The 16,609-nt window shown below is 45.4% G+C and overlaps 1 protein-coding gene across 2 annotated transcripts in view; it reads right to left on the bottom strand.

Annotated features, from left to right (window-relative positions):
- LOC144492776 (adhesion G-protein coupled receptor G6-like) overlaps positions 1-16,609 on the bottom strand; it is a 374,363-nt gene that overhangs the window by 46,576 nt on the left and 311,178 nt on the right. For both annotated transcript variants that reach the window (XM_078211194.1, XM_078211193.1), the window contains 2 exons: positions 13,646-13,917; positions 3,068-3,149 (listed from right to left, as the gene is read on the bottom strand). In XM_078211194.1, the coding sequence (XP_078067320.1) occupies positions 3,068-3,149; positions 13,646-13,917 (354 nt within the window). The remainder of the gene's footprint in view (positions 1-3,067; positions 3,150-13,645; positions 13,918-16,609) is intronic.

A 16,609-nucleotide genomic window follows, 5' to 3' on the forward strand; every position in this document is an offset into this window, starting at 1 on the left:
GTTTAAAAATTGGCAAGTCATGTTGCAGCTTTATAGAACCTTAGTTAGGCCGCACTTGGAATATAGTGTTCAATTCTGGTCGCCACACTACCAGAAGAATGTGGAGTCTTTGGAGAGGGTATAGAAAAGATTTACCAGGATGTTGCCTGGTATGGAGGGCATTAGCTATGAGGAGAGGTTGGAGAAACTTGGTTTGTTCTCACTGGAACAAGGGAGGTTGAGGGGCGACCTGATAGAAGTCTACAAGATTATGAGAGGCATGGACAGAATGGATAGTCAGAAGCTTTTTCCCAGGGTGGAAGAGTCAATTACTAGGGGGCACAGGTTTAAGGTGCGAGGGGCAAGATATAAAGGAGATGTACGAGGCAGATTTTGTACACAGAGAATAGTGGGTGCCTGGAACTCATTGCCGGAGGAGGTAGTGTAAGCGGATACGGTAGTGACTTTTAAGGGGCGTCTTGACAAATACATGAATAGGATGGAAATAGAGGGATATCGTCCCTGAATGGGTAGGGTGTTTTAGTTCAATCGGGCAGCATGGTCAGTGCAGGCTTGGTGGGCCGAAGGGTGTGTTCCTGTGCTGTAATTTTCTTTGTTCTTTGAGAAGGTAACAAGGAAGTTAGATGAAGGAGAACGAGTGGACGTGATTTATTTAGATTTCCAGAAGGCCTTTGACAATGTGCCGCATAGGAGACTGTTAAATAAGTTAAGAGCCCATGGTGTTAAGGGTAAGATCCTGGCATGGAGAGAGGATTGGCTGACTGGCAGAAGGCAGAGAGTGGGGATAAAGGGGTCTTTTTCAGAATGGCAGCCGGTGACTAGTGGTGTGCCTCAGGGTTCAGTGCTGGGACCACAACTTTTCAGAATATACATTAACGATTTGGAAGAAGGAACTGAAGGCACTGTTGCTAAGTTTGCAAATGACGCAAAGATATGTAGAGGGACAGGTAGTATTGAGGAAGCAGAGGGACTGCAGAAGGACTTGGACAGGCTGGGAGAGTGGGTAAAGAAGTGGCAAATGGAATACAATGTGGAAAAGTGTGAGGTTATGCACTATGGAAGGAGGAATGGAGGCATAGACTGTTTTTCAAATGGGGAAATGCTTAGGAAATCAGAAGCACATAGTGACTTGGGAATCCTTGTTCAAGATTCTCTTGAGGTTAACGTGCAGATTCAGTCAGCAGTTAGGAAGGCAAATGCAATGTTAGCATTCATGTCGAGAGGGCTGGAATACAAGAGCAGGGATGTACTTCTGAGACTGTATAAGGCTCTGGTCAGACCCCATTTGGAGTAGGCTGGTGAAAAAGGTTGGATCTCATGGGATAAAGGGGGAGGTGGCTAGATGGGTGGAGAACTGGCTTGGTCACAGAAGACAGAGGGTGGTAGTGGAAGGGTCTTTTTCCGGCTGGAGGCCTGTGACTAGTGGTGTTCCGCAGGGCTCTGTATTGGGACCTCTGCTGTTTGTGATTTATATAAACGATCTGGAAGAAGGTGTAACTGGGGTGATCAGTAAGTTTGCGGACGACACAAAATTGGCAGGACTTGCAGATAGTGAGGAGCATTGTCAGAAGCTACAGAAGGATATAGATAGGCTGGAAATTTGGGCAAAGAAATGGCAGATGGAGTTCAATCCTGATAAATGCGAAGTGGTGCATTTTGGTAGAAATAATGTCGGGAGGAGCTATATGATAAATGGCAGAACTATAAAGGGTGTAGATACGCAGAGGGACCTGGGTGTGCAAGTCCACAGATCCTTAAAAGTGACGTCACAGGTGGAGAAGGCGGTGAAGAAGGCATACGGCATGCTTGCCTTTATAGGACGGGGCATAGAGTATAAAAGTTGGTGTCTGATGTTGCAGATGTATAGAACGTTGGTTCGGCCGCATCTGGAATGCTGCGTCCAGTTCTGGTCGCCACACTACCAGAAGGACGTGGAGGCTTTGGAGACAGTACAGAGGAGGTTTACCAGGATGTTACCTGGTATGGAGGGGCTTAGTTATGAGGAGAGATTGGGTAAACTGGGGTTGTTCTCCCTGGAAAGACGGAGGATGAGGGGAGACTTAATAGAGGTGTATAAAATTATGAAAGGCATAGATAGGGTGAACGGTGGGAAGCTTTTCCCCAGGTCGGTGGTGACGTTCACGAGGGGTCATAGGTTCAAGGTGAAGGGGGGGAGGTTTAACACAGATATCAGACGAACGTATTTTACACAGAGGGTGGTGGGGGCCTGGAATGCGCTGCCAGGCAAGGTGGTGGAGGCGGACACACTGGGAACGTTTAAGACTTATCTAGATAGCCACATGAACGGGGTGGGAATGGAGGGATACAAAAGAATGGTCTAGTTTGGACCAGGGAGCGGCGCGGGCTTGGAGGGCCGAAGGGCCTGTTCCTGTGCTGTATTGTTCTTTGTTCTTTGTTTGCTATCTGTGCTATGTTAATATCCTCTCTGTATTATCTTACTGATTCACTCTCTGTACTATCTTATTGACCCTTTCTTTGTACTATTTTAATGATCTTCTCTCAGTACTATGTTAATGATCCTCTAGCAGTGCGATGTTAATGATTCTCTCAGAGTACTGTTATTGATCCTCTTTCAGTGATATCTTAATCATCCTCCCTCTTTGCTATGTTAATAATCCTCTCTGTGCTATGGGAATGTTGCATTTTCAGATCTGCAGTCTTCTGAAATGAAGCAAAGTGGATACTGACTTGATTCCAAGGGTTCCAAAACTGTTCAGGATTCTTCCTGATGTTCTAGCCAATACGGCTGCAGCTAGCAACATCAGCAGAAACCAATCACTTAATTGCAGTATGTAGAATCTTGCATTATCTGCGGTCTTTCCCAATATTACAGTGACTGTGTTTCAAAAATAATTTAACCTGTAATGATCTGACTTGTGTAAATACATGAAATAAACGAATATTGCTGTGCTAACTGGTGAAATGGTAACCAACCTGTTTATATCTTGGAAAACATTGCCAGGGTTATAACTTACATACCGCTAAAAGAGGAATTATCTCCATTTAGTAAAAAAAAAGATCACACCAAGGATTTCTCAATACTTACAAGGAGTTGCCACCGATGGTATAGTTACCATACACCTCGTGGTTGACAGCGTAAGAAATGCAGACTATCAAAGCTGGAATGCCTATGAATAAATATAAAGAAGGGATTGTGACTGAGATCTACACAAAGCTAATATCTGACTCACATTAACAGACTGACTATATTAGCACCCCTTATACATTATGTTACAAGTGGGCCTGCTCAAAACAAATGATTTCATAAAATGTAGGAAAATGGAACTGAATATACCCCAACCAACAACATAATCTGAAAACAAATGCCATGACTGTGATTTTCTTTGTGAGATCTTTGACTGTTTGAATGTACAAGGAGACAGTCAAGCTTGCAGCTGTTGACATGTTGCATCTGAACATGTCTGATGCAGTTCAAGATGAGCCAGAAAAGATATTTTAACCTAAAGCTTTGGTTGGAATTACATTCTTCAAAATATTCTGCTTTAAGGTGTTTAAATCAGCTGATTGTAGGTGGGGGGGAGGGGGGGGGGTGACTATTGGAAGTTAAAGTGTGAAAGACTAGCCTAAGATATGAAGCTATCTGTATTGATATCTTTTACGCCTCCAAAATATAACCTTGGGTGTAGCAGAGAATTTATTGCCTTGCAGGTCCATCAACAGTGGGAATGAAAAAGGTTTCTGCCTAAGTTAAGAAAGATGTGGAGATGCCGGCATTGGCCTGGGGTAAACACAGTAAGAAGTCTCACAACACCAGGTTAAAGTCCAACTATTTTTCGAAGCGTTGCTCCTTCATCAGGTGAGTGGGATTTCAGTTCACAAAAAGGACATATAAAGACACAAACTCAATTTACAAAATAATGGTTGGAATGCGAGTCTTTACAGGTAATCAAGTCTTAAAGGTACAATGTGAGTGGAGAGAGGGTTAAGCACAGGTTAAAGAGATGTGTATTGTCTCCAGCCGGGACAGTTAGTGAGATTTTGCAAGCCCGGGCAAGTGGGGATTACAGATACTGTGACATGAACCCAAGATCCCGGTTGAGGCCGTCCTCATGTGTGCGGAACTTGGCTATCAGTTTCTGCTCAGCGACTCTGCGCTGTCATGTGTTGTGAAGGCCGCCTTGGAGAATGCTTACCCGAAGATCAGAGGCCGAATGCCCGTGACCGCTGAAGTGTTCGCCAACAGGAAGAGAACAGTCTTGCCTGGTGATTGTCGAGCGGTGTTCATTCATCCGTTGTCGTAGCGTCTGCATGGTTTCCCCAATCTACCATACCTCGGGATATCCTTTCCTGCAGCGTATCAGGTAGACAACAATGGCCGAGTTGCAAGTGTATGTACCGTGTACCTGGTGGATGGTATTCTCACGTGAGATGATGGCATCCATGTCGATGATCCGGCACGTCTTGCAGAGGTTGCTGTGGCAGGGTTGTGTGGTGTCGTGGTCACTGTTTTCCTGAAGGCTGGGTAGTTTGCTGCGGACAATGGTAACTGCCTGCAACAGTAGTGGTCTCGCCAACATTAAGGGCATTTAAATGGTCATTGGATAAACATATGGATGATATTGGAATAGTGTAGGTTAGATGGGCTTTAGATTGGTTTCACAGTCGGCGCAACATCGAGGGCCAAAGGGCTTGTACTGCGCTGTAATGTTCTGTGTTCTAATGGTCTGTTTGAGGTTGTGCAGCTGTTTGAAGACAAGAAATTGGCGAGATGTTCGTCTTCATCAATGACATGTTGAAGGCTCCAGAGAAGATGCCGTAGCTTCTCTGCTCTGGGGAAGTACTGGACGACGAAGGGTACTCTGTCCGCCGTGTCTTCTGAGGAGGTCGGTGCGGTTTTTCGCTATGGCGCGTCAGAACTGTCGATCGATGAGTTGAGCGCCATATCCTGTTCTTATGAGGGCATCTTTCAGTGTCTGGAGGTGTCTGTTGCGATCCTCCTCATCTGAGCAGATCCTGTGTATACGGAGGGCTTGTCCGTAGGGCATGGCTTCTTTAACGTGTTTAGGGTGGAAGCTGGAGAAGTGGAGCATCGTGAGATTATGCGTGGGCTTGCGGTACAGTGAAGTGCTGAGGTGACCGTCCTTGATGGAGATGCATGTGTCCAAGAATGCAACCGATTCCGGAGAGTAGTCCATGGTGAGTCTGAAGGTAAGAAGTCTCACAACACCAGGTTTTGTGAGACTTCTTACTGTATTTACCCCAGTCCAACGTCGGCATCGCCACATCGAGTCTGATGGTGGCATGGAACTTGTTGATGTCACCATATAGTTGTTTCAGTGATTGTTCACCATGAGTCCAAAGGAAGAAAATGTCATCGATGTATCTAGTATATAGCATCGGTTGAAGGTCCTGTGCGGTGAAGAGGTCTTGTTCGAACCTGTGCGTGAAGATGTTGGCATATTGAGGTGCGAATTTGGTCCCCATGGCTGTTCCGTGTGTCTGGATGAAGAACTGGGTGTTGAAGGTGAAGACATTGTGGTCCAGGATGAAGTGGATGAGTTGTAAAATTGCATCTGGAGATTGACAGTTGTCGGTGTTGAGTACTGAGGCAGTTGCAGCAATGCCATCATCGTGGGGGATGCTGGTGTAGAGTTTGTGCAGGAAACTACAGAAACTACAGCACACATGGAACAGTTGAACCAGGAGCACTCCTCGTCACAATGGATGTCTCAGCACTCTACACCAGCATCCCCCACGATGACCACACAACCTCAAACAGACCATTGTCCACAGCACACCGCACAACCTCAAGCAGACCATTGTCCGCAGCAAACTACCCAACCTTCAGGAGAACAGTGACCACGACACCACACAACCCTGCCACAGCAACCTCTGCAAGACATGCCGGATCATTGACACGGATGCCATCATCTCACGTGAGAACACCATCCACCAGGTACACGGTACATACACTTGCAACTCGGCCAACGTTGTCCACCTGTTATGCTGCAGGAAATGATGTCTCGAGGCATGGTACTTTGGAGAGACCATGCAGACGCTACGACAACGGATGAATGAACACCGCTCAACAATCACCAGGCAAGAGTGTTCCTGTTGAGGAACACTTCAGTGGTCACGGGCATTCGGCCTCTGATCGTCGGGTAAGCGTTCTCCAAGGCGGCCTTCATAACACATGACAGCGCAGAGTCGCTGAGCAGAAACTGATAGCCAAGTTCCGCACACATGAAGACATCCTCAAAAGGGATCTTGGGTTCATGTCATACTATCTGTAACCCCCATGACTTGCCTGGGCTTGCAAAATCTCACTAACTGTCCTGTCTGGAGACAATACACATCTCTTTAACCTGTGCTTAACCCTCTCTCCACTCACATTGTCTGTACCTTTAAGACTTGATTACCAGTAAAGACTCGCATTCCAACCATTATTTTGTAAATTGAGTTTGTGTCTTTATATGCCCTGTTTGTGAACTGAAATCCCACTCACCTGATTAAGTAGCAGCGCTTCGAAAGCCAGTGGCTTTTGCTACCAAATAAACCTATTGGACTTTAACCTGGTGTTGTGAGACTTCTTACTAAGTTAAGAAAGGCCTTTGCTCGGGCATAAACGTCCTATTCCAATATTTGGATGGATAATTTCACAGTTCCAGATTCCAGGGTATGTCCTGGACTGAGGAGAGTTTTGGGGGAGAAAGGTTGTCTCATAATTCAGGATATTCATTACTGCTATCAATTTAGATACTACTTTTAAACATTGGACAATCCAAAGTTGCTATAAATCTATCACAGTGGGTGTCATCTTTGAATTTGATGGAAATATGTTCAAATCCTACTTAATCCTAATTAGCAAATCCCTGAGCCTAAATTTTGCATTAGTGTGGATACTGAGGAGATGTTTTTTCTTGTGGGTGAGACTAGAACCAGAGAATAAAGTTTTAGAATAAGAAATCTTCCTTTTCAAATGGAGAAGATTTTTCTCTTAAACAGTCATTGACCTGTGAAATTATTTCCCCCAGAAGCAGTGGAGATTAGATCATTGAATTTATTCAAGACAGACAGATTAGGTAGTTTTTGAAAGACGGGGAAATCCAGAATGATGTGGTGCAGACAGGGTGGTGGAGTTGAGACCACAACCAGATTAGAATGATCTTATTGAATGGCAGAGCATGTTCAAGGGGCTGAGTGGCCTACCACTGCTCCTTAATCCAACATCCCTAACAATGCAAGTCTTTTTTTTTAATTTTATGGCCTCTCATTGCACCTCAAATTAAATTGATGAACAGAAAAGGTCAAAATCCTTGCTGAGCACAACTTTCCAAAAAGATACAAAGAACAAAGAAAATTATAGCACAGGAACAGGCCCTTCGGCCCTCCAAGCCTGCACCGACCATGCTGCCTGACTCAGCTAAAACCCTCTATCCTTCTGGGGACCGTATCCCTCCATTCCCATCCTATTCATGTATTTGTCAAGACGTCCCTTAAAAGTCACTATTATATCCGGTTCCACTACCTCCCCCGGCAACGAGTTCCAGGCACCCACCACCTTCTGTGTAAAAAAAGTGCCTCGTACATCTCCTTTAAACCTGGCCCCTTGCACCTTCAACCTATGCCCCCTAGTAATTGATTCTTCCACCCTGGGAAAAAGCTTCTGGCTATCCACTCTGTCCATGCCCCTCATAATCTTGTAGACTTCTGTTAGGTCACCCCTCAACCTCCATTGTTCCAGTGAGAACAAACCAAGTAATTCCAACTTCTCCTCATAGCTAATGCCCTCCATACCAGGCAACATCCTGGTAAATCTTTTCTGTACCCTCTCCAAAGCCTCCACATCCTTCTGGTAGTGTGGCGACCAGAATTGAACACTATGGGCCCGATTTTAGCATTTTCATTCTCAGTGCTGAATCTGGGCGTAATGCAGATCTGACTTAGAAATCTGCTTTCAGGCGCCCGCATACGCACTCAGCCTGAAAAAAACATCTCCAGTCCCATTCGCGCTGTGGGCGGGGCTTAGCGCGGCCGAAACGATCGGAGCTCTGAACTGCGCATGCGCAGTTGGAAAAAAATTTGAAAAAGCGCGCCCGTGTCAGATCGCTCCCGGGCCGCAGAAAGCGGAGAAAGCGGCCCGGAAGTGAAAAGTGGGAGTGATGGCCCCCACAGACATCACTGTCCCCCTTATCCATCCACACCCCGCTACCCACACACATCACTGTTCCCCTTATCCACACCCCCAACTACCCACACACATCACTGTCCCCCTTATCCATTCCCCCCACTACCCACACACATCACTGTCCCCCTTATCCACTCCCCCCACTACTCACACACATCACTGTCCCCCTTATCCACACCCCCAACTACCCACACACATCACTGTCCCCCTTATCCATCCCCCCAACTACCCACACACATCACTGTCCCCCTTATCCATCCCCCCACTACCCACACACATCACTGTCCCCCTTATCCATTCCCCCCACTACCCACACACATCACTGTCCCCCTTATCCACACCCCCAACTACCCACACACATCACTGTCCCCCTTATCCATCCCCCCAACTACCCACACACATCACTGTCCCCCTTATCCATCCCCCCACTACCCACACACATCACTGTCCCCCTTATCCATCCCCCCCACTACCCACACACATCACTGTCCCCCTTATCCACCCCCCCTACTACCCAGACCGATCACCCCCCTGCCCCCCCTACCAATCGCCCACAGAGTGGCAGTGGGCCACCCTGCCCCCCCCCCCCCCCACCCACAAGAGATCCATCTGACCTCCCCCCCATCAGAGATCCATCTGCCCCCCCCTCCCCCACCAGTGAGTGTTCGGGCCTCCCTCCCCAGACAATGATCTGGCCTCACTCCCTCCCCCCCCGTCCTCAACCAGAGAATGATCTGACCCTCCTCCCCCCACCACTGATCTGAGTCAGAGAGCCGTTGGAAGCTCTGAACGTGCTCTTCAGCAGCTGGAGCGACTGATTCAGACTTTTATTTGGCAGGTCCATTACGCCGCAGTTCCGGATTGGCAAATGCAGTGGTAAAGGGGGAAATGCTGATAAAGTTGGGCGGACAGTTCATTAATTCAATTTAAATGCTTGCAAATGCATTTAAATTGCTGTTGTGCCCGTTTTGGGCGTGAATCAAATCACCGCCATTCCCGGGTTTCAGTAAAGTGGCAATCTGCGCGGACGCAGGCGCGGACCGCGTTAATGGCCTCACACCCGACTTTACCACGTTTTCGCGCCCGTTCAATGGTAAAATTGGGCCCTATATTCCAAGTGCGGCCTAATTAAGGTTCCATAAAGCCGCAACATGACTTTGACAATTTTTAAATTCAATGCCCCAATTGATGAAGGCAAGCATGCCATACGCCTCCTTGGCGACATTCTCCACCTGCGTTGCCACATTCAGTGACCTGTGATCCCTCTGCCTATCAATACTCTTAACGGTTCTGCCATTTACTGCATATTTCCTATTTGTATTAGACCTTCCAAAATGCATTACCTCACATTTGTCCGGATTAAACTCCATCTGCCATCTCTCCACCCAAGACTCCAACCGATCTATATCCTGCTGTATCCTCATCACTATCCGCAACTCCACCAACCTTTGTGTTGTCCACAAACTTACGAATCAAACCAGTTACATTTTCCTCCAAATCATTTATACATATTACAAATCGCAAAGGTCCCAGCACTGATCCCTGAGGGAACGCCATTTGTCGCAGCCCTCCATTTAGAAACACACCCTTCCACTGCTAACCCCTGTCTCATGTGACCGAGCCAGTTCTGTATCCACCTTGCCAGCTCACCTCTGATCCCATGTGACTTCACTTTATGCACCAGACTGCCATGAGGGACCTTATCAAAGGCCTTACTGAAGTCCATGTAGACAACATCCACTGCCCTACCCTCATCAATCATCTTTGTCACTTCCTCGAAAATAGAAATCATAGAAACCATAGAAACCCTACAGTGCAGAAGGAGGCCATTCGGCCCATCGAGTCTGCACCGACCACAATCCCACCCAGGCCCTACCCCCACATATTTACCTGCTAATCCCTCTTAACCTACGCATCTCAGAACTCTAAGGGGTAATTTTTAACCTGGCCAATCAACCTAACCCGCACATCTTTGGACTGTGGGAGGAAACCGGAGCACCTGGAGGAAACCCACGCAGACACGAGGAGAATGTGCAAACTCCACACAGACAGTGACCCGAGCCGGGAATCGAACCCGGGACCCTGGAGCTGTGAAGCAGCAGTGCTAACCACTGTGCTACCGTGCCGCCCTTGATCAAGTTAGTGAAACATACCTCCCCTTCACAAAACCATGTTGCCTCTGTCTAATACGTCTACTTATTTCCAAGTGGGAATAAATCCTGTCTCGAAGAATCCTCTCCAATAATTTCCCTACCACTGATGTAAGGCTCACCGGCCTGTAATTACCTGGATAATTCTTGCTATCCTTCTTAAACAAAGGAACAACATTGGCTATTCTCCAATCTTCTGGGACCTCCCCTGTAGCCAGTGAGGATACAAAGATTTCTCTCAAGGCCCCAACAATTTCCTTCCTTGCCTCTCTCAGTATTCTGGGGTATATCCCATCAGGCCCTGGAGACTTGTCTACCTTAATGTTCCTCAAGAACCCCAATACCTCCTCCTTTTTGATCTCAACATGACTCAAACTATCGACACACCCTTTCCAGACTCATCATCCACCAAGTCCTTCTCTTTGGTGAATACTGACGCAAAGTACTCATTTAATACCTCACCCATTTCCTCTGGCTCCACGCATAGATTCCCTCAACTGTCCTTGAGTGGGCCAACCCTCTCCCTAGCTACCCTCTTGCTCCTTATATATGTATAAAAAGCCTTGGGCTTTTCCTTAATCCTGCTGGCCAATTATTTTTTGTCACCACTTTTAGCTCTCCTTAATCCATGCTTAAGTTTCTTTCTGCTTTCCTTGTATTCCACATTGCTTTGTGTTCCCAGCCTCCTAGCTTTGACAAATGCTTCCTTTTTCTCTTTGAATAGGCTCACAATATCTCTCATTATCCAAGGTTCCCAAAACTTGCCATACTTATCCTTCATTCTTACAGGAATATGCCATTCCTGAATCCCTATCAACTTAGACCTGAAAGCCTCCCAAATGCCAGATGTTGATTTGCCCTCAAAAATCTGCCCCCAATCTACATTCTTCAGTTCCTGCCTAATATTGTTGGAATTAGCCTTCCCCCAGTTTGGCACCTTCATTTGAGGACTCCACTTATCTTTATCCATCAGTACCTTAAAGCTTACTGAATTGTGGTCACTGTTACCAAACTGCTCCCCTATTGAAACATCAACCGTCTGGCTGGGCTCACTCTCCAATACTAGGTCCAGAATGGCCCCTTCTCTAGTTGGACTATCTACATTCTGTTTCAAGAAGCCCTCCTGGATGCTCCTTACAAACTCTGCCCCATCCACGCCCCTAGTACCAAGTGAATCCCAGTCAATATAGGGGAAGTTAAAATCTCCCACCACAACAACCCTGTTACTTTTACATCTTGCCAAAATCTGTCTACGTGTCTGTTCCTCTATCTCCCACTGGCTGTTGTGTGGCCTATAGTAAACCCCCAACATTGTGACTACACCCTTCCTTTTCCTGAGCTCTGAGCTCCTGAGCTCCTGAGCTCAACCCATCTTGTCTCACTGTATGAGCCCTCCGAGGTGTCCTCCCGCAGTACAGCTGTGATATTGTCCTTAACCCATGTGAAGCTTTGGGAATGTCAATATCCCCCCTCAAACTGAGCTCTGTTTATTCTCCAAGCTCAATTAACAGTTTGCCAATCATTGGAGGATTTAATGTAATCTGTAATCAACAAGCTTTATACTTCTGCTTTAATATTTCTTTCAACGATTGTAAAAGTTCCTTAGTGATTATGAAAGAGCAGGACTATTTGCAGCCAGTCCAGTAAAAGCCATCAATATTCACAGTTCTCTCTCTTGAGTCAGAATCACTTTAAATCTGTCTTCATCACTCCTGTCCTGAAAAAAGAATTCTTCACTTTCCCTTCCTTGCAAGCAATCGGCCTTTCAAAAGTCCTTGTCCACAATGTCACCTTTCAAATCTGTGCCTATATTTGTTGAACTCGATGTTTGTTGTGCTCCAATCAAGTTTCTGTCTCTGCCACAACCCTTATCAAACACACAAGTATCATCTCAAGTGTCAAAAATAAACCATCCCTCTTTGGGACCTGTCTACAGTCTTTGACATGGTTGATTACAACATCTTCCTTTAACCCCTCTCCTCTATTATCCAGCTGGATGGGGGCTGTCCTCACTTCTATAATGGATAATCAAATCATAACCAGAAAATTACCTGCAATAGCTGGTCTACCACCCTCGCAGCATTATCACTGGCATCCCCCAGGTTCTATCCATATTCTCTTTATATTTCCCATCTGCATGCAATCCATCAGCAACATTATCTGACAACACATCAGTTTGTACATATCTTCTCACCTCACCAGGTTCTGCCACACTCTCTCAATACTTCTGCTCTCTCAATTCATTTGTTCAGCTTCCAGTACGAGACAAGAAGAAAATTCTCCCAATTAAATCGTGAGAAGATCAAAGCCATTTTTTTCTCTGTCCCCGAAAGAATTGCTGATTTTAAAAATGTTACAGAATTGTAAAAGCTGAGCAGAAAAGGGCTTGCTGTTTCTGTCTCTCTCTCTCTCTCATGAAAAAAATAACAGTTTTTCGTAGCCAGGAACAGGGATGAACAGAAATAATAGCCCAGGAGTGTAACTTCTCCAGAGGACTATACTGAGGTCATTTGACAAGATATGTTGCAAGATGACCTCATGTGATGCAGGAAAAGATCTTTTTTACCTTGGGTACCTGGCCATTGTTTGATCCTATTCCACCAATCAACATCATGAGATAGATCACCAGCACCTAGAAATAAACAGGTGTGTGGAAGGGCCTACTTCAGCCTTCTTCAGATGCAGGATGATCAGTGGAAAACTTCCTGTCACCTCAATTAGCTCCAGAAGGCTGAGAGTAGAAGAAACTGCTACCTCCAGAAAGAGATTAGCATCATCCCTCTGCTTGTCTTCTAGGACCACAAAACCTGTTACACACCATATGTTTTTCCTGTCTATTTAGCTTATGTATCTTAAACGGCTGGTTCTTAATACTCTACTTTAAGAACACCTTACTGGGTAATTTGTGACTCCTGAACCAAAATCTTACACCAGACCACAGTTCCTCATCTGCCTCTTCATCTCTCTCCCTGAGACTAAATCCAGCCAGTTTACAATCTTGCTGTCATATTTGACCCCACACTGACCCTCTGACCACATATCCTCTCCATCACCAAGGCTGGGATTTTCAGGCCCTGCTGCAGTGGGTGCTGCCACAGGTGGCATTGGAAAATGCAGCAAGCTGGGTAAAAGCCCAATAATATCGGCAGCACAAGCAAATCCCACCAGCGGCCATAAGTCTGCCTTTATAATATCACTGAACCTTTCTAACATCATCAAACTTGACCACTGCCTTAGTTTATCTGTTGCTAAAATGCTCACCCATGCAGACTGGACTATTTCAGTTAAAATATAGGAGAAATATTTGAAGACATTTTCTACTCACCCCAAGCAATGAGGCATATCTTAAGCAAGTACCATTTGATGTTGGTGTTGAATACTTTTACGACCATCAGATAGAGGTGAAATCCTTCAATTCCCATCCATCCAAAAAGGGACAATGCAGAATAGTGCAAACCGATGGCAAGAACCACACAAAGGGTACTCATGTGGAACGGAGAAAGCCATATATTGAGCAGGAAGTTCATGTCGAGCAGCAGCAGAGAAATGCAGAGATTAAAGTGGATTTTAAGTGAAAAGTCTTTTGCCATCTTCTTGCTTTGAGGAAAAAAATCTCAGGTTAGTGAAAATTTTCCAAAAACAATAAGATAAATCAATGCATTTTAAAGGCATGTCAATACCCCTTCACTGTTCACAATGATTTGGCTTAATTTGATATTAAACCTAGTGGTACTGGGTTGGGTGTCATTATCACAATGGAGCTCAGTCCTGGATTGGTTTGTGGATTGACAAATAGAATTGCAGTACTGTTACACTATAGTTACAGTGTCCTCACAATATGACAGAGATTGTGAAATAATTTCCAATTCAAGGTGATGAGAATTAATGTCTGCAAGAATCTCAGTCCCGAGAAATATTAGTGGTACTTTGATTAAAACCCTAACATGCAGTTCATTGGGACCTGGCAACTTTTTTACCTTTAGCCCCTTAAGTTTCTCTAATATTCTAAACTTTGTGATTGGGATTTTTGTAATTTCTACCATTTTATTTGAAATGAACCCATCCGATATCTTAGGGATCTTTGCAATGTTTTCCAAGGTGAAGTGGATAAATATTTCATAGAATAGAATCCCTACAGTACAGAAGAAGGCCATTCGGCCCATCAAGTCTGTACCCAACCACAATCCCACTCTGGCCCTATTCTCGTAGCCCCACATATTTACCCTAGCTAGTCCCCCGACATTAGGGTCAATTTAGCATGACCAATCAACCTAACCACACATCTTTGGATTGTGGGAGGAAGCCGGAGCACCCGGAGGAAACCCACGCAGACATGGAGAGAAAGTGCCAACTCCACATAGTGACCTGAGGCCGGAATTGAACCTGGGTCCCTCGCGGTGTAAGACAGTTGTGCAAACTACTGTGCCATCATGTTGCCCCGCATTGTGCCATCGTGCCGCCCATTTGATAGATCAAAGAATACAGTACTATAAGGAAATTGCACAAAAAAGAAGTTGAGGCCGGCATAGATTAACCATGATCATATTGAATGGCAGGGCAGACTTGAAGGGCCTGGTGGCATACTGCTGCTTCTATTTCTTGTGTTTTGTCTTGTGTGCAGCACTCTTCAATTCTCTACATCCCAACAATCTCTACCAATCAGTACTCAACCCTAAAATTCATATGCTTCACCTTGTCTTCACATAGTTAATGGAGCTACAAAATGTCTACCCACAATTCATTGCTTGCACACAGTAGCAACTATTTGATTTGATTTACTATTGTCACATGTATTAACATACAGTGAAAAGTATTGTTTCTTGCGTGCTATACAGACAAAACATACCGTTCATAGAGAAGGAAACAAGAGAGTGCAAAATGTGGTATTACAGTCATAGGTAGGGTGTAGAGAAAGATCAACTTAATGCAAGGTAAGTCCATTCAAAAGTCTGACAGCAGCAGGGAAGAAGCTGTTCTTGAGTCGGTTGGCACGTGACCTCAGACTTTTGTATCTTTTTCCCGAAGGAAGAAGGTGGAAAAGAGAATGTCCGGGGTGCGTGGGGTCCTGAATTACGCTGGCTGCTTTGCTGAATCAATGGATGGGAGGCTGGTTTGCGTGATGGATTGGGCTACATTCATGACCTTTTGTAGTTCCTTGTGGTCTTGGGCAGAGCAGGAGCCATACCAAACTGTGATACAACCTGAAAGAATGCTTTCTACGGGGCATCTGTAAAGGTTGGTGAGAGCCCTAGCTGACATTCCAAATTTCCTTAGTCTTCTGAGAAAGTGGAGGAGTTGGTGGGCTTATTTAACTATAGTGTTGGCATGGGGGGACCAGGACAGGTTGTTGGTGATCTGGACACCTAAAAACTTGAAGCTCTCGACCCTTTCTACTTCGTCCCCGTTGATGTTGACAGGGGCATGTTCTCCTCTAAACTTCCTGAAGTTGATGACAATCACCTTCATTTTGTTGACATTGAGGGAGAGATTATTGTTGCCGCACCAGTACACCAGATTCTCTATCTCATTCCTGTACTCTGTCTTGTCATTGTTTGAGATCCGACCCACTACAGTGGTATCGTCAGCAAACATTCAACCTGACAGGCACATAGAACTATTGAAATGATGCAGCACAGAACTATTGAAATGATACAGCCATTCAGCCCATCTTGTCCGCACCAACCCAAAGACACTCAGGTGCCCTTTGTAATCCCATCTTTCTGCATGTAGCCCATAGCCATGCAGCTTAAACCACTTAAGGTGCAGATCCAGGTACTTTTTAAAAGAGTTTAGGGTCTCTGCCTCTAACACTGACCCAGGCAGCGAATTCCAGACACCCACCACCACCTCTGCATAAAAATGTTTTTCATCATGTCCTCTCTAGTCATTTCACCACATAGCTTGAATCTATGACTCCTGGTTTTTGAACTTTCTGCCAAGGGAAACAAGTTCCTCCTGTCTACTCTATCTCTACCCTTCACAATTTTGTACACCTAAATCATGTCATCCCTCAACCTTCTCTGTTCCAAGGATTATAATCAAAGTATATTTCAGAACACTGTGACATAGACAGGAGATGTTATATACCATCAGATAGAAGGAAAGAATTGGCGGAGAACATTGTATCACTTATGGAGGGAACTGACTAGTAAAAGTAGAGAAAATCACAAGATACTCTATAAGTATATCAATGGGAAGAGGATAACCAGGGAAAGAGTAGGGCCCACGAGGGACGAAGGGGGAAATCTGTGGGTGGAACCAGAGGACATTGGTCGGGTGTTAAATGAAT

Source organism: Mustelus asterias, chromosome 4 (assembly GCF_964213995.1).
Source record: "Mustelus asterias chromosome 4, sMusAst1.hap1.1, whole genome shotgun sequence".
Taxonomy (NCBI): domain Eukaryota; kingdom Metazoa; phylum Chordata; class Chondrichthyes; order Carcharhiniformes; family Triakidae; genus Mustelus; species Mustelus asterias.